This window comes from Drosophila mauritiana, chromosome 3L (genome assembly GCF_004382145.1).
Source record: "Drosophila mauritiana strain mau12 chromosome 3L, ASM438214v1, whole genome shotgun sequence".
Classification (NCBI taxonomy): domain Eukaryota; kingdom Metazoa; phylum Arthropoda; class Insecta; order Diptera; family Drosophilidae; genus Drosophila; species Drosophila mauritiana.
Window position 1 is genome coordinate 19,681,176 of NC_046669.1, and position 23,977 is coordinate 19,705,152.

At 43.0% G+C, this 23,977-nt stretch overlaps 4 protein-coding genes across 16 annotated transcripts; 3 read left to right on the forward strand and 1 right to left on the reverse strand.

Annotated features, from left to right (window-relative positions):
- Window positions 1–1,152: 1,152 nt before the first annotated feature.
- Window positions 1,153–3,208, forward strand: LOC117141940. The gene is made up of 2 exons (XM_033305690.1): window positions 1,153–1,986; window positions 2,047–3,208. The coding sequence occupies exons 1-2, from the start codon at window positions 1,210–1,212 to the stop codon at window positions 2,572–2,574; spliced, it is 1,305 nt and encodes a 434-aa protein (XP_033161581.1). The 5' UTR covers window positions 1,153–1,209; the 3' UTR covers window positions 2,575–3,208.
- On the reverse strand, window positions 2,656–11,351 carry LOC117141938 (probable serine/threonine-protein kinase yakA). 11 transcript variants are annotated; one of them, XM_033305682.1, is made up of 11 exons: window positions 11,261–11,351; window positions 9,246–9,915; window positions 8,125–9,000; window positions 5,856–7,335; window positions 4,923–5,098; window positions 4,565–4,855; window positions 4,356–4,493; window positions 4,046–4,295; window positions 3,691–3,974; window positions 3,451–3,633; window positions 2,656–3,391 (listed from the first exon to the last, which is right to left on the reverse strand). In XM_033305682.1, the coding sequence occupies exons 2-11, from the start codon at window positions 9,876–9,878 to the stop codon at window positions 3,311–3,313; spliced, it is 4,392 nt and encodes a 1,463-aa protein (XP_033161573.1). In that variant the 5' UTR covers window positions 9,879–9,915; window positions 11,261–11,351; the 3' UTR covers window positions 2,656–3,310. The 11 variants fall into 11 exon arrangements, with proteins under 11 accessions (XP_033161573.1, XP_033161576.1, XP_033161575.1 ...); XM_033305685.1 differs by lacking the exon at window positions 11,261–11,351 and adding an exon at window positions 10,732–10,937 and having other exon boundaries at window positions 8,125–8,931; XM_033305684.1 differs by lacking the exon at window positions 11,261–11,351 and adding an exon at window positions 10,732–10,937 and having other exon boundaries at window positions 8,125–8,934.
- LOC117141941 (clathrin light chain) lies at window positions 11,004–13,171 on the forward strand. Of its 2 annotated transcripts, none has more exons than XM_033305693.1 (2): window positions 11,004–11,088; window positions 12,329–13,171. In XM_033305693.1, the coding sequence occupies exon 2, from the start codon at window positions 12,342–12,344 to the stop codon at window positions 12,999–13,001; it is 660 nt and encodes a 219-aa protein (XP_033161584.1). In that variant the 5' UTR covers window positions 11,004–11,088; window positions 12,329–12,341; the 3' UTR covers window positions 13,002–13,171. The 2 variants fall into 2 exon arrangements, with proteins under 2 accessions (XP_033161584.1, XP_033161583.1); XM_033305692.1 differs by lacking the exon at window positions 11,004–11,088 and adding an exon at window positions 12,062–12,211.
- On the forward strand, window positions 11,005–14,736 carry LOC117141942 (probable deoxycytidylate deaminase). Of its 2 annotated transcripts, none has more exons than XM_033305695.1 (3): window positions 11,005–11,088; window positions 13,687–14,104; window positions 14,561–14,736. In XM_033305695.1, exons 2-3 carry the CDS (start codon window positions 13,697–13,699, stop codon window positions 14,723–14,725), a joined length of 573 nt encoding a protein of 190 aa, XP_033161586.1. In that variant the 5' UTR covers window positions 11,005–11,088; window positions 13,687–13,696; the 3' UTR covers window positions 14,726–14,736. The 2 variants fall into 2 exon arrangements, with proteins under 2 accessions (XP_033161586.1, XP_033161585.1); XM_033305694.1 differs by having other exon boundaries at window positions 11,006–11,088; window positions 13,675–14,104.
- Window positions 14,737–23,977: the final 9,241 nt, after the last annotated feature.

Sequence of the window (23,977 nt, forward strand, 5' to 3'; positions counted from 1 at the left end):
GATCCGATCGTGCTATACCGTGGACGAGCTTTCTTGGGGGCGTGCATGTACCACGATTGTCAAGTTCAATGGCCGATATGTGTTAGGTTCGCAGGTAATACTCGAAAAGCTTCGGTATGGTATGGTATGAAGGTATGACAAAAAGTTAAGTTTGATTTTTGTTTTCCTCAATCGCATGCTTTTCTAACTACTAGTATAATAGCCTGCATATACGAGAAAGTCCGCCGCGAGTGTATGTTCGCATTAGCAATGGCCTTGAGCCGGGTCATCGACCGAAACTACTGACGTTAGTGCTGAAAATAGAGCACAATGGGAAATGCACTATCGTTCCTATCGATTGGCCTAAATATCTTGTGCAAACCCTTCTGGATTCGGGGCATTGTCGCGGCTTTACAATAAAAATGGAGATTAATCATGGGGCAAATATTGGTATTGCAGTGCACCGAAACCGAAAAACCCAATTTCGAAGCTAAATAATTGAAACTATTTAGTTTAAAATATCTTTGTTACTAGTGTAACTAGTAAAGTCAACAAATATTTCAGTCACGATTTGAATTAAACTAGCAAAAACGTTGGGGAAACACAGTTCAAAAAATTCCCCCTTAAGTTCGTTGCTCTTTATCGGCAACGTAATTTGAAATTTGTTGGAAATTGTCTTATATAATCAATCTGTATGTTAGTATGGACGATAATAAATACTGTTTTCAAAAACGTATACTACATTCTAATACCATTTTTCAAAACCACGGTGATTTTATTAGTATATGTGATCACAGAAGGAATCTGCGAAGTTGGTGATCTCAATAAAATAAGTGTTATGCTGTTGAAAACCAGATGAATTTAAAAAAATATCTCATATCATATGTTTTCTTGGTAAAATATCGAGATATCCATATAAGCAATGATATCGATGATGTTAGTAGAGATGGTTTTACAAATATTCCGCGCAATACAAACCCAGCATCATCGATTTAAAAACAAACCCTAATATCTTTTAACAATCGTTAGTTTAGAAGCAAGAAGGATACCTCATCACTTGACCATTCACCATTCAATCGGTCACGTGGTTTCTATCATCACCACCACCCTCAATGCAGCGCATCTAGTGTGGAGCTTTTCGACCGACGAACTATAAAAGCCGAAACAAGCGTTGCAGTAGTTCAGTTGGAAAGATAGATTCATCGACGAAGCTTCAAACCAGGTACCAAAATGAGCGATAACGAGCTTTCAGACGCAGTTACCCAAGCGCTTTTGGAGCTGTATCAACGCCATGGCATACCTATGGTCTCGCAACCGATGGTCGGAGTTGGGGAGAATGCCTACGGACAGGTTCTCCGGGTGAGTTGGCCCACGATCGCGGACGCAGTCACCGTGGTGGTCAAAATGGCACCAAGGAACGAGGCCCGAAGATCCCATATGCACGTCGTGGACTACTATGCTCGCGAGGTCTTCATGTACCAGGAGGTGTTCCCCGTTTTCCGGGCACTATCTCCAGATCGTAACACTTTCACCGTGGCACCGGCCCTACAGGCCAATGACTTGAAAGCTCCCGATGAGTTCTTGATATTCGAGGACCTGTCCGAAAGTGGATTTCGGCCCAATTCGCGCAGTATCATGCCTACCTACGACATCGTGGTCTGCTCCCTGAAAGCTTTGGCGGAGCTACATGCATGCTCCTTCATCCTGCAGCAGACCAATCCCTTGCAGTTCAAGCAGTTGGTGGAGTTCGTGGAGAAGGACAACCTATTTACACCCGACATTGAGGAGGTCACAATTGAGTTTGGAAAGGCGCAGTTGCGCAGGGCGAGAAACATCCTGAATGAATCCGATGGCGACCAAGTGGCCGCGGTCCAGGAAGTCCTGCAACTGTGTGAAAAGCAGCTGAAATCCTTGGCTCTTTACTGTGTGGATGGAAAGGCGCAGGCGCCACATGCTGTTATCTGTCACGGTGACTTCTGGAATAACAATATTCTCTATAGGCATGAGGTAACGAATCCTTATGGTTCGAAGTAATTCTATGAATAAGCTACTATTGCTATTCCCCAGCCCAATTCTGATCAACCTGTGGAGGCCAAGCTGATCGACTTTCAAATGTCTCGCTATGCACCTCCGGTACTGGATATAGTCCATTACCTGTTTGCCTGCACGGAGAAACGATTGCGGGACGAGCACTTCCCCGCCTTCATGGATGCTTACTACAACACGCTGGACCAGAAATTGAAGTCCTGCCATCTTTCCCTCAAGGACATATATCCGCGCAGCGTCTTCAATCGGCAATTGCAACTGTACGGTGTTTACGGCTTGATAATGGGAGCATTTTCTCTACCCTTTTTCATTTCCAATGCCAACGAAGTAATTGATATCGACACGGTTTCCGAGGCCATCCAGAGTATTTCGACATCCTCTGAGGAACCCAAGTACAAGGAGCTGATTGAAGAATACGAAGTTCTTAACGCCCGGACTTTACCGATTTTCAAGCGGCGAATCACTGGTATCGTCGAGGATCTTATAAAGTACAACATGACGGAGCCGCTATTCAAACTGGACTCCGAGCCAATTGCTAAAGTATTATAGATAATAACATTAATAGAAAACTTCCCATAGAAGTTAAGGGTGTAAATATGTTGAGTGTAAGCGAGGCACAACTAAAGCTTCTGCCAGTATACATATGTGATTCTTTCATATTTATTCAGGGAACTCTAAGATTCTACAAATTCACAACTTAAATTAAAATCCGCATAACAAATAAAGTTACCTAAATGTCTGCAACTGGATTGTGTAACTAAGGTTTAAACTAAGTATGTACATTTAGTATGTATAGTGATGATAATGGTTTCCTTACCACGTTCGGTAGAAAAACACAATTTGATTGTTTGCGGGTGTCTAAGGTAAATGATCTTCTTAAGAAATACTACCAAATAAGTCATAATTTGAATGCTTAACCAATTTCAACGCAACATAAATATTGTTCTTTCGATTTGATGAGGTTAGTACTACTCTATTATTTAGTACATACATATATGTACGATATAATGCGCGGCTATAGCTATCAGTATAGCTATTTACATGGCATGCACTTGCATAGTCCAAGAATAGACCTTATCTTAAACTAAAGGCCTACACAGTACAATATGTGTCTTGCACTAAAACTAAGCTTTTGCGTGTCTTCTGGTATATAATAAAATAACAACTCATTGAGTTTATTGCAGCAATACGTGGGGCTTGGCGTTTTATGTCCTAATGTCCAGCACTTGGATACGCAATCAGGAGACCTCCTGATACTGATAATGGGTCCTGGTAACAATGGCTTCTACTGCATGACCTCCCGGAAGCGCTTCTGCCTCTCCAGACTCTCCACCTCGGCCCAGCAGTTGCGCATGTTGCGGAAGAGCTGAAAACAATTGATATGGGTTGCTATCAGTAGCACATGTTGGTAATCTCGAGTTGTACCTCGTCGATCCAGTTGTGTTCGGCCAGCAGATCATTCAATATTTCTGTTGACGTCTTTCCTGGGAACTGTTGCTGCTGCTCGGTCACCCGCTGCGAGCAGTTGATGAACAGATTGAACTTTTCGTGTGCAATCTTGTGGAAGAGGTCTGCACGAGCGGCACAGATGCGGCATAGAACAATATCCTGCAGAAACAAAATATATACTTAATATATCCTAACCAGCGTTTTAGCAACACGCACCTTTTCATAGACGATACGCGGATCAACGGGAATAGTCTGCATGGTGTTCGGATTGTACGGCTCCCCGAAGAGGAGGAAGCGCACAGCGATGCCTGGCTGGTGGCAACCGGCGCAATTCTTCTGGGTAAGATTGTTTTGCTCCCACTCGGAGAACACATGGCACTTGGGCCACGTCTCGATGGAGGAGATTGTACTCCGTGTCCAAGGAGTGATGGCCAGCAGCTTGCGCTTGCAGCTTTCCATGATATTGTCTACCACGCGAACACTGCCCAAAAAGTAGTCGTCTACGGATGAGAAGCATTGGTATAAAGTGAGTAATAAATATAAAAAATAGTTCGCTTTTCGGATAGTTTACCCTTTTCCCGCGTTATTTCCGAGAAGAAGCTTGGATCGAGGGCCTGGGAGATCATAGTCTGAATATAGATCTCAAAATTATCCCTGTAGGACAGGTAGTCCTCCATGATCTTTTCAATAAACTGCTCGGTATCGTCGGCCAGCAACTCTGATCGCATGAACTCGACAATCGTTTCGGTGTGTGAATGCAGTTGAATGCGCACCGGCGCTTTGAGGTAGAGTTTCTTCGTTTCGAGATTCCAAGAGGCGTACTAAAATCCAAGAAAGTGTGATTACAGCATGTACTCTTCGTAGAGATGCAGCAAACTCACCTTCGACATGTTGCGATAGAAGGTCTTTCCGTTTTGGCGGAAGGGCTCGTACTTTTGCAAAATGCACTTTGAGTCCACCTGCCAAATGGTGGGCCAATCGTTCACGAGATCCGATCGCAAAACTATGAAGTCGCCCGTCTAAAATGGTGCCATCAAAAAAGTGTGAGGCTTCATCGAAAGAAGTATATACATATATATCATCAACCTACTTTAAAGTTCTCCGAGTTGGCAGCTGCACCCGATGATGCGCTGGCATATCCCACATCCGCCACTCCGGACATATTCTGTTGCGAATTGTAGCTTGATTCGCCACCCGTCATTTGCTGCACCTGTTGCTGCTGCTGGTGAAGTTGCTGGTTGACCTGCATCTGCTGCAGTTGCTGGTGGTGTTGCTGCTGCTGTTGTTGCAGGTCTGAGGAATGGTCGTAGGTGTTCTTGCGAGGAGTGCCCTTCGACCGGCGAGCCAACTTTCGTTTCCCATAGCCCTTTCCATCATCGCTCTGCGTGTGAGGAGTGATAAGCAGGTTGTGAGACAGTGGTTTTCGAGACCGGAGGCGAAAAACTTACGTCTTCCTCCTGCGGAGTCCATACAGGATCCGTGTCCGAGTCGGTGAACTCATCCGGCTCGCCAACTACTCCACCATCGCCGGCAACAGAACTGGAATTCATGAGCATGGCATGCATGCTGCTCTGCTTGGCCTTGCGGGAGCATTGCTCCCGTCGCGGCGGCACACTCAAGGGGTCTGTGGAGGGCACAAAAGTGGGTTAGCAACATTGAACTGGACGTGGCGAGTGCCCGGATGACACGAACGGAACGGGACAGGATCCACAACAACGACATCGACAACAACAAACCAGCACACCAGCAACACCACATCTCCCACGGCCATGGAACACCAGCACCAGCACCTGGATCGGAATCGCCACCGGATTCTGATCCGTCTTACAAGTACAAATAATAAAAATACACGGTTTATTTGGGTTTTTGAAAATTAATAATATTTGTTCTTCTCGATTTCATCTCAAAAATACTTTATACTTTTGTTCATGGGATTCTCCTTTTGTTTGTTTGTTTTTTTTTTCTTTTTTTTGTTTGCTCTTTTAACAAATTTAAAAGATAGCATTTTCCTTGTTTTTTGTTTTTGTTTTGATGTCATTATGGTTGTTTTTTACATATACACACCGTCCAAGGGTCTAGTGGTCGGTTGTCTGTCTGGCTGTCTGTCTGTCCGTGTGGTGTGGGTGGTGGTGGTGCTGCGTGGGTGGGTGGTGCGGCTGCTAGTGGCAGCCGCTAGTGCTGCCAAGGCCACAGCAGGTTTATAAAGTGATGAGGATTCGGCGCTGGTGCTGGCGTCGGCGTTGTTGAATTCGAATTCGCTGTTGCATTCGCGCTGGCTGGCGTGTGGTGGTGATTGTTGTTGTTGTTGTAGTTGTTGCATGGCGTGGAAGTAGCGATAGTGGAGTGCTTATTGGTACTATGCTGTTGGTCAAGTAACATACCTTGACCCGCTCCAGCTGTCAGTTGGGCGCAATGCTGCTGCACAAAGTGCTGTCCGCTCATCGATTGCTGCTGCTGCTGTTGCGCCTGCTGCTGCTGCTGCTGGGCGTATGGCCGGAAGGAGGTTTGATCCCCGGGCTGCTGGATCACCGACGACGAAGGTGCCGACTCCGCCGCGGCTGCAGCAGCCACCATTTGGGCGTGCGGACGCTTCTTGGGGAGTATTTGCGTCTGCGAGAGTATTTTGATACGATGCCCATCATCGCCGACGAGACCTGCCAGTCCATCAACTGCCTGGACGGCATCCCCCGCTGACTGTGTGGCCTGTGAGGTTGTGGGCTCATCTCCGCTCCCAGAACCCTTGCCTTTCCGCTTGTATGGAGCTCGTGGGTAATTTAACTTCCGCGATGGCTTCACCACCGGCGGCGGATCGTCGTCCCGCTCGCCCTGCAGAAACTTCAGATAGCTGTCCATAAACTGAGTCTTCTTCTCCCCAATCAGGGTGCCCACGCTCACAGGCTTGGGAGCAACAGGACTGTACGCCGTGGATGCACTGACTCCGGTGCTTGAAGGCGCCGCGGGCGTCACCGCCGAATGACCATGCCCATTGTTGGAGGCGTGCGAGTTGGGTGGACAGTTCGTTGGCTCCGGGGAAGGAGTCTTGTTCGGATTACGTATGCCAAAGTTCGTGTTATTCGTGGAGGAGTTGGTGCCACGTCCGTTGCTGGACAATGAGTTGGCATAGCCCTGCTTCGGTGTTGCTGTGGCATCCGCCAAAAAGTCCAGTTCCTCTTCGATGTTAGGCACGATGACCTTGTTGCTGGCCGCTGCTGCTGCCGCCGCCGCTGCAGCCGCATTCGCCTCCTCCTCTTGCTGTTGAGTGGCTTCGCTCTTCTCCTGACGCTGCTGCTGCGCCTGCTGCTGCTGTTGCTGTGTGTAGGCCTGCTGGTGTTGCTGCTGCGTATAGGCCGCCTGCTGTTGCTGCTGCTGTTGTTGTTGCTGCTGCTGTTGTTGCTGTTGCTGCATGCAGGCAGTGTACTGGGAGGCAATGGGCTGGGGGAAGGCTGGATAGTATTGCGCCAACTGGGTCAAGTGTGACTGGGCCTGCGAAGACTGCAGGTGTGCCGGCTGTGGCAAGTGCTGCTGCTGCTGTTGCTGCGCTTGCTGCTGCTGGTGCTGCTGCTGTTGGCTCTGCTGAGGATATGTGGGTATGTTGATTGTGGCCGCCGGCGAAACGGACGCCGCATTGTTTTCCGTCTTGAGCGGAGCATTCCACTTGCTATTGAAGTCGTAGTACGTGTTCTGTTGCTGCTGTTGCTGATTGTGCTGCTGTTGTTGTTGCTGCTGCTGCTGCAACTGATGATGCTGCGGCTCCTGGGGACTGCGCACATTGCCGTAGTCGCTGCTACTGGGGATGAGCGTTTTCTTCGGTTGGCGCTTGCGCGGAGTCTTCGCTGGTTTCGGCGGCGGCTTCACCTCCTCCTGCAAGCAAGTGTGAAAAGAATGCGGATTAGAACTCTCGGCATCACCAAAGGTTATAAGCAAACAGCACACTATCATTAGCTTGGACATTGGGACATTAGAAACGGTTGGTAAACGTGTACACTGGCTGGTAAAAAGAACAGTCTGCTCCCAGAGCATTTTACTGGGCTACAACTGGGCTGCGAGCGGCAAACGCGTTTGGTGCTTGGGTTTACCCCCATTAGGATTGGATCATACCATTACAACATAACGTCACAGTTTCAAAGTGGCCACAGGACTTTAAATTAGAGAATTAGTTAGCAGTTTTCGAAGCAGTTGTTAGATTTAACAGAAGAATTTCAAATTAAGCGTGTAAGAACAGAAGGCCAAAGGAATAGCTTCCACCATAATACAAGAAATAATCGAAAGGGCATGCAAATTTTTATAAAAATATAGGCTACAGAGCAGGGCTTTAACGAAATAACTTCATATTCGGGAAACTGGATACTTCAAATATTTGAAAGCAAGAAAACCCTATTAAATTAGACTTCAAATATTATAAATATTAGAATTTTGTGTCTAAACGTAATTTTTTATGTTAAGGTACGTTTTGTTAATTCAAATTTATTTTTAGCCAATCGCAAAGAAAAAGCGTACAGTGAACTAAATAAGAGATCTTCCAAACTAGTCCATTTAATTGGTAGACGCTTTCAAGAAATAGTGTGAAAAGCAAATAAACCGAAATAAAGGCAGAACACAAACAAATTAATAAACAAATAGAAACGGAAATAAAAAAAATGTCATACAAACCTTTGGCACTACTTGAATCTGTGACGCTAAGTTGCCCGCCGACGGCGACATGATCATGTTGGCCACCACGTGCTGGCGCCGACCGGCGGACTGGGATTGGTTCTGATTGTGCTCCTGCAGCTGCAGTTGCTCCCCATCGACCACGCCCGCGGGATAGAAGGTTTGCTTGATCTCCAGCCCGGGCGGCAGGTTGAACACTAGATTTTCGCCACCACCACCGGCGTCCACTGAGGATGCCTCACTGGCAAAATCGAGCTGCCGCTGTTCTTGTTTCACCTGCAGATGCAGCACGTTCTTAATGTCCTCCTGCCCCGCTCCATCGTCATCCAGCTTCGTCCAGCAGAGGTTCTGCTGCTGCTGCTGTTGCTGCAGGGTGCTTTGTATCACAGATGAGTAGGCCACCGTGGTGGGTGTGGCAGCAGCAGACGATCCAGCGCCCGCTTCTTGCCGCCTTTGCACAGGGGACGCCGTCTTGTAGACGATCACCTGGGCCTGCGGTGTGCTGACCACGTCCACCGCATGTAAATTCGTGATGGGCGATCCATCTGCGGAGCTGAGCGCCGGACTGGCATATTGCGCCGGATAGGATCCCGCCGGAACTGGCACTGCCAGCGGCACCGGACTGCCATCCTGTTGGTCTACTATCGTTGCCCGATACGGCTGGCCATCCTTCCGCGTCACCTTGACCTTTCGGCCATCAATGGTGTAATAGGTGTCCGGTTCCGTGTCTGCCTCGGCGATCTCCTGTTGCAGTTGCTGCTGGAGCTGCTGCTGTTGCTGCTGCGCCGCTGCCTGTTGTTGGTGCTGCTGCTGTTGCAGTTGGATCAGGTAAATCGAGTCGTTGTAGGCTTTTAATTGCTTTTCCTGCTTAATCTGCTACAGCGCACCGTACATAGATTGAATCGGAATCGGAAAGTGTTTGGTTTGGGATTGATTCGACATAGAGAGGCTAGACTTAGTCTATGCTTTGATGGGTTTATTGGAAGGGATGTTTTGTTAGTATGCGATAAATGCGATAGAGCCTGCGGGGTTTTAATAAGTGTGTGTGCTTCCCCAGAAGCTGCTTTACTGATAGAAGAGTGATCTGAAAGCCGAACGTAAAACAAACGAATTCTACTCACCACTTTGTCGGCCACCAGGTTCAGCTGTTGCTGTTGCGCCTGCTGCTGTTGCTGTTGGGCCTGTTGCTGCTGCTGCTGCGCCTGCTGCTGTTGCTGCTGCGCCTGCTGCTGTTGCATGGCCAGGAAGGTGTTCGATATCATGTTCGGCGTGTTCCAGGTCAGCGACGTCGACGTCAGCGCCACCGTTGTGGGCGATGGTGAGGCTCCACTCGACGAGGAGTTCTCCCCGTAGTAGTTCGAGGCCACGTTGTTGACTACAGCAGCCGCTGCCGCCGACACGGCCGCCTGGTTCTGGAACGAACTGAGCTGCTTGTCCAGCGAACTGGGCAGCTGCAGCTGGCGGTGCGGCGTGCTCACCGCCGACGAGGCATAGTGGGCGGGCTTTGGCTGGACACTGGCCGCCGCCGCATGGTGGTAGATCTGCTGGAATACTGGGTTGTAGCTGCCAATCGGTGACGGAGGCACAAAGCTGCCACCACTGGCGGCCGCCGCATTGAAGCTGGCGATGCTTGCTGCCGTTATGGTGGCCAGGTGTGGATGCTGGAAGTCCTCTGCTGTTCCGCCGGAGCTTCCGGCACTGGCGGGCACGATGCGGTTGTAGGCGTATGACCAGGGACTGGAATTGGGATCCATGTTTGGCTTGGGCTCTTCTACTGCTGATGGCTGGTAACTGAAACGAATGGCAAAACGTTAGTGGACTTTGAATATAATTAGCGGCTTATATGTAAAGGATTAACTAATTGGAGTTCATTGTTGCTCGGCTACATTTCCAATGGTCATGTGATACGTCTAAAAATCCCGCCCATATTCATCAATTTAGCGGTAGCTTAAATTATAACATGTTTATATTGTTATAACAAGTTGCTTGGCATGGCATTCATAATAAAAAGGGGAAAATGGCGCGATTTTAATTAAAGTTATTTATGGATCGATAACAATTAATATAAAATTATTGATATTAATATGTATGCTTTAATCAAAAAAAAAAAATATATTTTGTTTATCTTTTATTGTAAATCAAACAAATAATTAAACGAAAGTAGTAGTTAAGTAGATTTTGCGAAAGAAGCACTCCTGTTTTGGGGTGTTTGTACCCAACTTTTCTGCACTCAAGGGCTCCCCCTATTTTTTTCGTATCTTCATTTTTTTTTGTATCCCTTTTGGCCACGATGCGCTTGGTTCCCCCTTCAAAAAAATTGGCGTCTGTATTTTTTGCCTTGGCGCTCGGCCGCAAGGAGACCGCATTTTCGGAGTTTCGGCGACAATGGGTTAATGTGGGTGCTCACTTATGACATTACAATGGCGGGGCCATCACATTGGCTGGGATTTATGCTGTTTTTGGCAATGTTTTTCTGGCTGGGAATAGGATTTTTTCCCGTATTTTCCGCTTGTACATATATGTATCCATGCACACAATCACACACACACGCACACATACTCACACACACGGGCGTACATGCGTGCGTGTTGGAAGATAGTCACTAACTTTTAGTCGTTATAGAATCGGAACTGTCGGTCTGCTCGGGCCCAGCATTATCTTCACATCGGATCGGACAGCACAACAACGCTTCAATATGCACGAGCGGATTTTATGTTTAACTAACAACGAACGTTCTTTTTTTTAGATTCGGTGCATAACTTTTTTGTGGATGAAACAATCTCCAAAATGGCCGCTCTGCTGCCAGTGAAAAACGAACCACTGGCTCAGGTGAATGATGCCACTGTGAACTTGTTCATCGGTTCACTAGTTCGCGCGCCGAGTGTTTATTGTTTGTTTTGCCGTCGTCCTCTCATTTCGTTTTTGTTCATTTCCTCAAAAAGTTTTGTGTTCTTTGTCGCACAGGTTAGTCATAAACATAATTTAGTCATGTTGAATGAACAATTCACCATGTGAATTTGACCAGCAGTTATTTTCCATGTGCTACGCAGTAGCAGCAAGTGTTGTATAATACGCTTTTTATAAAGTCATTATTTGGCTGTTTACCAATTACTAGTTAACTTTGTTGTGTATTTACTTTTTATGAGCATTTATTAAGGCACATTTGATAAGATATAAACAAATTAATCGCAACTCCGCTGAAGGTTGTGTTTACTACACTCGCTCGTTTTCTAACACTGATGATTTGGAACTAGTTCGTTTCAAAAACCATAAGCACTTTACAAAATCTGAAACCAAAAAAAAAAAAAACGATTCCAAACTTAAATATTATATTAAGTCTAGGTTTTATTAAGTATACGTATGGTTCTAAATTATATATGAACAAACCAAACCACCCCCATTACACACTTTGCAACACTAATTTACCAGAACCACTAGACCAGAAACCCAGTGGAAAATTGACGCTGCTGATATTATTTAAAATATCAGTTACGGGAAAATTAAATGTACTTTTTTTTGTATATTTAACATCATTTAAAATAAACATTTAACTTTATAATACAAAATATAGGTATATCTTTAACTCATTATCCCTGATGTCAGAGACTCGGCTTGGATAAGTTAAATAGTTAACAACGATGGTTTTTGCTCCTTAAATATTACTTATTTGTATACATTTAAAAGATGTCGCATTCATTGTAAAATAAATTCGAAATAGGATTATGCATTATGCATAATATATTGTATTATCTGTGAAATGCTGTTGTTATCAACAGTACTGTTGAAATTCCAGCAGTAGACAATTGGATAACACTTACCAAAAAAATTAAAAGAATATTTATTTAAATAGAAAATCCTTAACATTAAATTTAAAACTATCGCGTTGCGATATGTGTGGCATTGTCCAGCACTGTTCGGCTGGAACCAGTTCGATAACCTGCTGTTTTATTGTTGGTTCACGTACTAATGACAGTCATTTTACGTATTCATTGCTAAAAGAAAACTGAAAAAATACATTTGACCAAGTTTCCGGTTAGTCATCCGCCCACACCGATCTTCATTTAGTCCTAACCGAATCAAAGGAGAGGTGCGTAGTGACCAATTGTCAATGAATCGGGGGGAAACCGCCAGCAGCTGGCTGCTTCTCTGCGTACGTGTAAATCTGGGTGAGACGCCCACTAAATAGCAATCACAACATTTCCAGAGAGCACATAGCCATGGACTTCGGAGACGATTTTGCTGCCAAGGAGGAGGTGGATCCGGCGGCCGAGTTCCTGGCGCGCGAACAGTCAGCTCTCGGGGACTTGGAGGCGGAGATTACGGGCGGATCTGCATCAGCTCCTCCGGCTGCATCCACAGACGAGGGCTTGGGTGAGCTCCTGGGAGGCACCGCCTCCGAGGGCGATCTGCTCTCTGCTGGCGGCACGGGTGGCCTCGAATCCTCCACTGGCAGTTTTGAGGTCATTGGTGGCGAGTCCAATGAACCCGTGGGCATATCCGGTCCACCTCCGTCGCGGGAAGAGCCCGAAAAGATACGCAAATGGCGCGAAGAGCAGAAGCAACGACTGGAGGAGAAGGACATCGAGGAGGAGCGAAAAAAGGTGGAACTCCGACAGCAGTCCAAGAAGGAGCTGGACGACTGGTTGCGCCAGATTGGCGAGTCCATATCGAAGACCAAGCTGGCGTCGCGGAATGCCGAGAAACAAGCCGCCACCCTGGAGAACGGCACCATCGAGCCGGGCACCGAATGGGAGCGCATAGCCAAGCTCTGCGACTTCAATCCCAAGGTGAACAAGGCGGGCAAGGACGTCTCTCGCATGCGATCCATCTACCTGCACCTCAAGCAGAATCCCATCCAGGTGCAGAAGAGCACCTAGGTAGTTTTAATTACGCACTCGCCTAACCACATTGAGTTGAATATGAAAATTATTATTGAAAGTATTCGCTGTATATTCCAATTTATGATACATAAAATATTATTATTGCTGCTATAACATAGCTGCGATCATCGTTTTGTCTAATGAATGCAATAAAGAATGTGCACACAGTTGTCCTGCTTTCCTTGACTATCATATACCCATCACACAAAATAAGAAATACATAGAAAAACGACATGAAAAAGTTAGGAAAAAGAACAAATGAAAAATAAAACCAAGGATATGACAACTAAAGTGTTTCTTTCATTCATTTTGTTAATCAATCAGGGTTGCACATCAAGGGACTTTAATTATTTTCAGTTTCCTTGTTAATAATTATATTTATTGCTCTCTAAAACGCATCATTCAAACCATTTATTATTCTTATCTCTAGTTATACACATACAACTTATTTTCATCATATATGTGTGTTGGAAATATCAATGGAGATTGCATTCATTAAAATGATTATTAAAATAAACACATAAAGCCAACTGAAGAAAGTATTTGTCATTGCAGAGCTGCTTTAATGTATGCATTATATAAATGAAATACGCACAAAGAAACCAATTATGATAATGAAATGTGGATATCAGGAAGCCTAACTTAATTAATTTAATTATCGCTTAAAAAGCCTTTCTACTAGTTTTGCTGAAATGTCTGAAGATGCCGCTCAAGATTTGGAAGCCCAGATGTCGAAGCCACCCGAGAACCACAAGAGAAAGGACTATCTGCATTGGGATGACTACTTTATGGCCACCTCCCTGCTCTCCGCCAAACGCAGCAAAGATCCCGTCACCCAAGTGGGCGCCTGCATCGTGGATTCCCAGAATCGGATAGTGGCCATTGGATACAATGGGTTCCCTCGCAATTGCAGCGATGACGTGTTTCCGTGGTCAAAGGCTCCGAAACGTTCAAAAAAAGATTCCCTTGAAGACAAGAAGATGTACGTGGTCCACGCGGAGGCCAATGCAATCCTGAACACCAATGGCATGAGTTTGTCTGGAACCCGACTGTATACCACACTATTTCCCTGCAACGAATGTGCCAAACTCATCATACAGGTAAAACTAATATTCGAATATAAATATATAATTCGCAATATTAACAATTACCCAGAAAGAAAGCCGAAAATATGATTTCTGTTATATTATTTGAAATTTTCAACTTCAATATTTTATTATAATAAGTTCTCCGATTTTGATCAAATGAAAACCGAACTTATATATTGTCAAGAAACGAATGTAAACCAAATTACTATTACTATTAATATTTGATCTCAAACAAGGAAGGTACTTATATATATATTTAAATACTACCTACAACAGAAGGAAAATCTTTTAAATAGTATCATTGCTTCAAAAAAGTTTTAAGTTTTTCGTTAAAACGAAAGGGCGACCAGACGGACGGTAGCTATATGGACTAGGCTTCTAAAATTGATTAAGAATATATAGTACATATAATCTGGAAAGAAATGATAACATATACACTTACATTCGGCTTACCCATTTCTATTCCAGGTGGGCATATCTCAGGTGCTCTATTTGTCCGACAAGTATGCCTTTAAGCCCAAATATCGTGCATCCAAGAGGATGCTGGATGCAGTGGGCGTGGAGTATAAGCGACACATCCCCCTGAAAAAAACTATCACCATTGATTTTGAAACCTTCCCGGAAGAAGATTAGACGCACCCCTGGGACTAAACGACCTGCATTTGTGATGTATTAGCACAATATTGACAACTTTTAATGTGTTTAAAGTAAATTTGACGTGATCCGATTAAATATGTAGACAAATTATGAATAAATTTAATTGGCAGTATATAAATTAGTACATACATATAAATTAAATTTCAAATACTAAAAAACAAAACTTAGAACGTTGTTTTTTTCTATCTATAAGGCAGGAAAAGGCTTCGGAAATAAGACTGTAATTGATTTTAAAATCAAAATCAAGAATACCATATTTGTTTAAATATGTTTGTAGTAGTATAATCAAAATCAAAAGCAGAACGAACTTATCTAGATCCAAATAAGTATTCCAACCTAATAGGAAATGAAAAACAAGAGTATTCCACCTTCTTTGCATAGCTTAAACGTTTAGACGCTTCATTTCATCCACCCGCAAGGATAGTTAAAATATTTTTTAATTAGTACCCATTTGGGAAGAGTGTTCACTTGCACTAATTGACTTGGCAAACGGAAGACGGTCAGGTGAGACTCTTAGCATGCACAGGTATCCACCGGAGACCATAAGCGCGATGGAAGTGCTCTACTCAGGTAAAAGTACATGGTATTTTCATATTGAAACTTGGAATTATATCCCATAATTCATTCCTAAAAAGCTAAATTAATAATTATACTGATCGAAAATTGAAGACAGGGTATTTTTGTGATGGAAACTACTCTGTACCACTTTATAGCACCGTAATTAAAGAACCTTGAAAATTCTATTGCTGGCACACACATTAAATTAATTAAGTTAGCCACTTTTGAACTTTGATGTTGTGTTGGCTAAAAATTCGCATGCAGCCATTTTAAATACCGGGCTGAGCAAAATGTTTATGGGATGTTTTTCAATGGCATGCCAGCACGAAGGAGCTCCCACCTGACCAACCACCAGCCCATTCAGGTGAGAGTGGCGTGCGGCCAACCGGCCATTAGCACTGGAATATGCAAAACAGTGCGCGGAACAGACGAGGATGTCAATAAGAACAGCGGCGAGGACTCTCGACCTATCGGAAATCCCCGAGTGCTCCTTACTAGCCTCCATGCACTTTCCTCTGCAGGCTGCATTGAAACGTGTCCGGCCGATTTCAATATTGGGCCACAAGGTAAGTATCGGTTATGCAGAGAAGAGGGTTAAGCTGGCTGGCAAAGTAAAGGGTTTCATTGTGCGAGTTGCAGTGGAAAACGAAGAAAAAAGGTATTTCTTAATGAACTAACTTAACAATTCCACTAGCTAAAATCTTAATCCGGCTTAAAGAGTTTCGAAGAAGCGGAAGTCCAAGGAACCACACGGACGACTATCTAATCCGTACCGGAATCGACGTGTATCTTAGGCATGTGGAATCAGGGGCTTAGTATCTCAAAAGGCTGTGTATCTTCATCTGGCCGGCTTGTTTGTATTCATGAAATGCAGACAAAGTTTACCAACTGCAACGGAAACTTGTGCCGCACGCACCTCTGCTAACTGAATTTGAAGTGGTACCGAGCATTCCGTAATCACTAATAGCAGGTTAGCCGCTCGGGGCCCTAATTGCCATTAAAGTTAAAGCTACGACCAACGAAAACCCCAAAATCGGGTCACAGTGAAGGAGTAAGGGACAGCACTAATTTCGGGGCTTTCGTGAGTTTCAGCTACAAAATCCCCTCGAGGCCGGATACCCAAAATCACACCGAATGACCAACGGAAGGCTTGGCGGCACTGGGACTATCCAACGACACCCCCAAAGGCCATGGAACCGAGCAAATAATCAATATAACTACAAGAAAGGAACCATAACAGAGCTCTGGGTTTTTTGTGTTACGATAGTGGAACATATCAACAGAATATCAAGTCACATGGCGCACTTGTTGGTTATAACCATCGATCCTGTTATTTCCTTTTTTGCAAACAGGTTCCACAAATGCTCGGCTGAATATTGCAAAAATTCAGAAAATAGGTAGATGTGCAGTTGCTTCTAAGATAGTATATCATATAATTCTAATTAACAGTTAATTATGAATCATGTATATGAAGTATCTTTTATCTTTATCATTCTAATCTTTTTTTTTGTTATAAATTTAAAAACTTTAAAAAATTAATAATAAAAAAGTGATGAAATACTTTAATACTTTTTCCTTTGTTCAACAATTAAAGATGTACATATCTTGCAGAAGGAACCTTTTTAATCTGAAAAAATCTGGCTTAATGGCTTTTTGTTGATTCCCCTATTTAGCATTACTTCTTCTTTGCCAACCATTTAGCATTACTTCTTCTTTCCCAGCCATCCAGCATCAGCGGCACGTCTGGTTGAAGTTTTAACTGAAAGATGCATATCATAAATTCGAAATGCAAACACGAGGACGTTATCAAACTTGGCATCTTTGGATTAGCATCGCAGCTCTGCTCGCTCTCTGGGCTGCACAGAAAGAAAAATATTGAATGATTTCACAAATGGTTGTAATTTAAATACTAAACATTTACATATGGTTTCATATTTATGCTCCCTTTTCATTTTAATCCTAATTACTGAAAGAAACAAAGGCAATGATGCACGTGCTTTTTCCAGTGTATATGAAATGGGTGGAGAGAGAGAGCGAGAGAGCCGCGCGCAGCCTCCGCTGCAAAATGAACGGGAATGGCAATGAAACGGGGCAATCAGCTGATGCGGCCATCGCTCTTTGTTTTGCTTTCGGGCAGCATGGCGATGGCGGCGAACATGGCGAGAGTGGGAGAGAGAGGTTGGCGGCGACGCCGGCCGTGGCAGCAGCAGCGCCTTTGGCAGCGACTGAGGCAGCGGCGGAGGCCAAAAAGGATTTCCGAGCTTGTGGCCTGCGTTCAGTTTGTAACGGTATTCCACGCGCCACGGACGCCCGAATAGCAAAACGTCGCGCTCCCGACGATCCGTACCCGTACACCAGTACGTATACGTAATGCTCTCCGCACAGAACGCGCTATTTCCGAACCAAAAGCAGCATATGCCTTTGCCATCTCCCCTTCCTTCCCCCTCACCGTTCTTGTGTGTGCTTCTGGTTATATCTGTCACCGCGAGAATTTTTGTGTGTGGCTTCATTTAATGCCTTTTGCCGCCTTCTAGATGACATATGTATATGTACATTTGTATATGCATGCATGTACATACATATGTACATATCTTATTGTCATCGCTGTTTATCTCTCTTTTGGACGGACCAATTTTCTGTGTTTGTTTACGCTCACGCCTTCATGTTATGGCCACTTGTGCCGCCCCAACGGAATGGTCGCATCCTTAGTGCCGACAGAACTTTCCAACCGAATGGCTTTTTTATTCGCGCTCTTCCGTTTAGTGTGTCGTTTTGCTAAATTACTAACAAATTCCTCGCATTAAATCGGATCAGCAAAAAAAAAGTAAAATCGACCGGCGCGGCGGATGGGAAACACTCGAAAATATACTCACATACAAATGTACACATGTACATATATGCGAAAGAACATGCATTTCCATACGTTCCACACACACATGTATAAATAGTAGTGCTATCAAATGTGCACTGAAAACAAAAGCTGTGTCTTACGAATTTAAATAATGCAAAATAAGCTGAAAGAAGCGTTCGTGATTCTACTTCTTATTTTAAGATACTTTAGCATCTTTCAGCTAGAAAAAACAAATGATTACTTTCATTCTTTTTCTTCAGTCAATTTCTTTAAATTATCCAGAAGAAAGCTGCAACAAACTGAAAATGCTTTCAAAAAATATAGCTCGCGATTTTAAACTTATTTTGCCAAAGAAAAAGTCTGGTTGAAATGAAATCGAAGGCGATGACAGCTAGCAGACGAATAAATGAGGCGAGGAGCCACTTAATAATATATAAACGATTCCATTACAATCCAGAGGTGTTTGCCATATGAATTACTAATGACATTTTGTGTTTCACATGAGAAAGCGCAATATTTGTCTAGTCCACTTATCCATTTGCCTGTTCGTATGTTTATTACGTATACGACAAGTATACTGCTAAGATACAAGTATGTATATTTCTGCCACATTTGGCGGTGGCAAACTTTTTTCGAAATTGAGGACACACAAGTGCAGTGTTTTTTTTAAAACAAACAAGGAAAAGCAATAACAAAAGACTTAGCAGAGCAGACTAGGGGAAAAATTTAAGTTAAAAGCATTGGGCTACTCAAAGGTGATGAAATTTCGGTGAAATACTTTAAGTGGCTGAGAATGTTTTGTGACTTTAGTGAAACTAACAATTGTGCAAATTTACTTAAGCAAACAACAGAAAGCTTTTAATAATTGTATAGCATTTTTATTCTATTCTTAGATGTTTTGACTTAACATAAAAACTATTGAACTATTATTATTGAATTATTGGTTGCATTCAACTCACGTTCTATATCTGCATGAATAATTCTAGAATCCTTGGCTTACCTTTTTGGCCCAATCAATAGTATGTAGATTTTTACGGCCAATTTGTATAGCAATTAAAAGAAGAAATTCTGACATTGCATAGCCGTAAAGCCAACTTAACTTGAACGCAATTTGTTATGATACAAGAATAACCCACGAAACATGGAGGTGTTCATAAAAACAAACGCACGGACACGTTTGTATGTATGAATTGAATGGGGGATTGAATCCGAGCTGGAATTTATTAGGTCCCTTACCGTGTGCCCGACTCCTTGTACCACATTCATAATTTGGGGCCACCTGCCCACTCGGATTTGGGCCAATTGGCGGATGGCGGATGGCGGACGGCCGGAGGATTAGCAACCGCCCAACTCCTGGAGGTTGTAAAAGTGCCTGAATGGGAGTGAGTTTTATGTGCCTCACAGGCAACAAATCTCGATGACGTCTGGCATTTGATTTGGAGCCTTTTTTCCCTTCGCTCTTTGTTTCCTCGGGATTTAGTTGCTTATATTCGTGATTTCGTTTATTTTTCCCACAGTTCGCTTGAGTTGCGTTTTATTTTTTCGCACGAATTCCCGGCGGCTTCTTTTTTGGTAGCGACACGCCAGCAGCCCCAAAAATTCTCACCACTTCCGATTAAATTTTGTTTGTTATGGCTTTTCCGTTTCCGTGTCCCCAGTTTTCCACGGTCACCGAAAAACTCGTAAAGAGCAGCTCCTTGGAGCTCTTGTTTCTGGTGTTTTCTTAGCACGAAATGCCAATTTCGAGTCATTTAAATTGGGTAGAAAGTTGCGGCAAGGAAAGTCTGCCCACAGTCCACAATGTTGGCTCGAATTAAGTCGAGTGTGCGAAAGTTTCGTTGCCAGTCGACGGAAATCGGACTAAAACCAAAAAGCAATTAACTTAAGGCTATTAACCAAGATGCTTTGGGAATAACATACCTAAGTACGGATAAATTGGGAAATAATTACAAGTTTTGAGAGAGACATCTCCCTGAAATTTAATCTTTAAAAGTGTACAAAAGTAATTTACTGCCATAATGTATTATGTTTATTATTTATTGCTTTAGAGACGCCAGTATTGTATTTCCAAACGGAATGGCAAATTGTTTGAACTTCTACAAGATATATATAGTAAGGTGTACTTAATTTAATGTTTTGAAGTTTTAGGCTTGGGATTGAAGTACTTTCAATCCAATTAGTTCCATCAAACCCAAAATCAGAAAGGAACTTAAACCCATCCCTCATGATGAGTAACCGTCGTTAAATGCGCTTATCCAAACAAGATAAGAAATTTAAAACTCTTAACGAAAATCGATTAAATTAAGCAGTTTAGCTTCCATCCCCCAGGGAGCCGAGGTGCCGTCATTTTCACGCCTGATTTGTTAACCAAAACGACGGCATCAGGTCGGTATTCGGATACTTTTCCATGGCAATTAAGCCGCAGTGTTGGCTAACATTTTTTGCGCTGCACTGGGAGAAAAGCTCCTTTCGCATTCCTCAAACACATTTGCACCCACTCGCACGGAAACCATAAACGTTTCCCACTTTAAGACTCGTTTTACAGCTCTTGAAATATATCCTTTTCATCGAATCCTTCTCTCAACTTTCATAGTCATCGTGAAGAAAGGAATATAAAAGCTTTATTTTAGAACCTCCATCAACGAATTGCAGTCAAGCTCATGCATATTTGAAATATACTCTTTCTTAAAGTGCCAACTCATCTTTTGCTTGGATGGTATATTCTTCTTCGAGTGTATTTGGGGTGAATAAATCATGTTCACCCACAGCTGGCTAAAGATTCTAGTCCATATGTCTGTAGGTGTCGGCGCCCAACGCTCAATCTGCGTTAATTCCCAATTTGGTTTATAAATAAAAGAACAAATCGGTCCTTAACGATGACGAGCATCGGCATCCGAGCTGACATCATTCCAAAGTCGTTAAAACTGCCGCCCTGTTAATGGCTACCCCGAAGGAGATTTCGGGTAGTAAAAGTGCAAATTGAACGGAACACCTTTATGGGCAGCGCGTGAAGCGGCAATAGGTCCTTGCAGGTCCTTCGGATCCCTACCTGTTACCATATACGTACTACTAGTACCACGTGCCCTCCTACAAATTGACTGGGCCAACTTAATTAGTAGCGTAGGCAAACTAAATTACCTGTCGAAGAATTTGAGTGAATCAACTTCACAACTGACCTTGTGAGTGCCCGTAATTAGCTCAACAATTTGCAGCGAAAAGAATGAAATCAAATTAGCAACACACTCTGCGAAATTGACACTAAAGCAAACCGCTTTTAATGCTTTTATCTCATGAAACAGAATGCAGTTTTTGGCATCATTTGCTGGCTACCAATATGAAATGTCGAAACTGACAACGATGATTTCAATGATAGCGTTTTTAATAGAAAGAATAAATATTAAGTGCTATTGAATCACGACACAAACGCGTAACGAGCTTATGAATATTGACATATTTATTGTTCAACTTTATTGATAATTGAATAGATGATAAACTCATACAAAAATTGAGAAAGACTTACTCAAAATCATTCTCGTGAGAATGATTTCGAGATGAAAACGATCTCAATGCTGATATTTTTAGACGAAAGAAAGTATCGGGCTTAAGACTGGAAGAGAGAGAGAACGAGGAAGTGTGAGAGTCAAATGAGAGCAAAGTCATGTAATCTGAGAATGATTCGATCTCGATCTGAGTATTTTGAGCATGATTCGATCTTGGCTAAATTCTAAAATCGACATACTCAAACCAAGATCGTTAAGAACGGTTTTTTCTCTGAATGAATACTTCAAAATAATACATGAAGAAGTATTCAGTTGAAATACATCAAATTAAATTTGCCTTTGGGAAAACAAAGGCCAATCGAAATGGTTTATCTTTCGGCTCCAATGTGCTGGGTTTCACCCCCCACAAATTTTGGTTATTAAACAAATAGCTGTTTGCCCGTACATTTATGCAGCCGCCGACTCCGAGCGACTTGAAACATTATCTTCAGTAAATACTAACTTAATTGCTGCCGGACTTCCATTCCCGTAGGCGATGTTTGCGGAACTGAAATGAACCGAAATGCGGGCAAATTTGCTGATTGTCACACAGACTGACGTGCAATTTATCGTAATTGAGTCAGGGCAACAATCATTTTTTGATCGCCCCACACACACGCACACACACTCGCACACACTGGGGGAAAATGCTGGCAAGTGGGTGGTGTCGGGAAATCCTCGATGACTTGGCAGGACCCATTACGGCCAGTGTCCGTTTCCTGCTCTTTGCCATGGGATTAATGGACAAATAACGCATTCACGTCTGTAAATGTGCCGGCGGATAATCCCATTATCTAGGATTCTTGACCCCACACATCCGGACTTCGACTGGAACGAACGGAAGGCGGAAATTGGCCACTAGGCTGCGGTAATTGAAATAAATAGAGTTCGCCTTTGGCCCTCAAAAGTGGGCTACGAATCGATCAACTTGGCCTAAAACCTTTCTCGTCACTGCCAACTGCATTAACTGGCTTACATCTGCTGATTCTGGGGCCAAAATGAATGTGTTTGTTTAGGCTGAAAAGATGATAATTATATTTCAAAGTTGTCCATCTTGATTCTATAATAATAATAATATAAAACAAATTAAATTGACAAACGCTAGCTTACTTAAGTTTTAAATGAATTTTAATCAGTCTAAACTTAGGTGGTCAGTCTCAGGCTTAGGTGGTAGTTCTTAAGGAACAATATTATTATTTTTTTTTAATATGTAAATTCTGTTTAAAAGTTCCCCACTTTAATCATGTTCCAAATTAAGAGCTTTGAATTCACAAAAAACACCAAATAAGCATAATTGTATACCTTCCCATAGATTTGCATTTTCATAGCAGGATGTTTGCCAAGTTTGTAACCGAATTTATGCACAAATGGGGCTAATTGAAACGAGGAATATTTTCTTACGAATTTTGAGCCAATTCATGTCAAATTTTTCCAGCCCACAACCAAAATGTATTTATTGTTTCTGGTCTTGCGCTCAAACGCACAGCCCACGCCGGAAAAGTGATTTATTGCGTTTGGGCTCTTGCCACATTAAATTTATAAGTTACACAAAGTGACCGAAAATCCTTAAAGAATTTAAGCCATTTAAGCCGTAAGTCATTTTCACTTTAGCCAAATTACGTTTCGATAAAAGCCAGGGGACCGCCTATCCCGCGACATTTACATTTTCATCATCATTTTTCTCCTAACGAAATTTTCGCGCGGAAAGTGCCATTGGGACAAAGTGCAAAAAGCACAGCCACAGTATTGGTTTTTCTGTTGTATTCCATTCGAAAAGCATTTCACCTGGCGAAAGGTGAGTAGCCAATTTCCCCGTCGCTTGCTGGCAGTTAAGTGTTCTCAATCTTCGAGTACAGAAGGATGTAATTGAAATTTGCATGGGCATTACAGTTCAAAGACGAGCCAACTTGGCAACCAATCCACAAGAAATTATTATTCAAGCGATAACGTTAAACATTTCCATCTTTAATGGCACAAAGAAATAAATAAAGTTTATGCTGTACTACAAAACGAAGAGGGGCAATAATCCACTAAAGGCAGACTCTAATTCCATTGTCAACAAAATTATTCAAAGGCACTTAAAAATATCATAAATGATTGACTATTCATATGAAATAAATTTAATTAAAAGTTAAGATATGTATATACTAAATACTTATATACTTATATTATAGTAAAGTATTATTAAAGTATCTATCTATGCCTTAAGGCTAAGCAACTAAAGTTACTATTACTATTATAGGTATAGGTATAAGTTAGTTCTTATCAGATATGGCATTA

What these genes read in the sequence shown, in the direction of transcription:
- LOC117141940 (XM_033305690.1), top strand. Translation starts at nt 1,210, where the DNA reads ATGAGCGATAACGAGCTTTCAGACGCAGTTACCCAAGCGCTTTTGGAG. An exon ending in ATATTCTCTATAGGCATGAG is followed by an intron (nt 1,987 to 2,046) that starts GTAACGAATCCT and finishes GCTATTCCCCAG; the next exon opens with CCCAATTCTGATCAACCTGT.
- LOC117141938 (XM_033305682.1), bottom strand. Translation starts at nt 9,878, where the DNA reads ATGGATCCCAATTCCAGTCCCTGGTCATACGCCTACAACCGCATCGTG. An exon ending in GGAAATAACGCGGGAAAAGG is followed by an intron (nt 3,975 to 4,045) that starts GTAAACTATCCG and finishes TCTCATCCGTAG; the next exon opens with ACGACTACTTTTTGGGCAGT. An exon ending in AACACAACTGGATCGACGAG is followed by an intron (nt 3,392 to 3,450) that starts GTACAACTCGAG and finishes AATTGTTTTCAG; the next exon opens with CTCTTCCGCAACATGCGCAA.
- LOC117141941 (XM_033305693.1), top strand. Translation starts at nt 12,342, where the DNA reads ATGGACTTCGGAGACGATTTTGCTGCCAAGGAGGAGGTGGATCCGGCG.
- LOC117141942 (XM_033305695.1), top strand. Translation starts at nt 13,697, where the DNA reads ATGTCTGAAGATGCCGCTCAAGATTTGGAAGCCCAGATGTCGAAGCCA. An exon ending in GTGCCAAACTCATCATACAG is followed by an intron (nt 14,105 to 14,560) that starts GTAAAACTAATA and finishes TTTCTATTCCAG; the next exon opens with GTGGGCATATCTCAGGTGCT.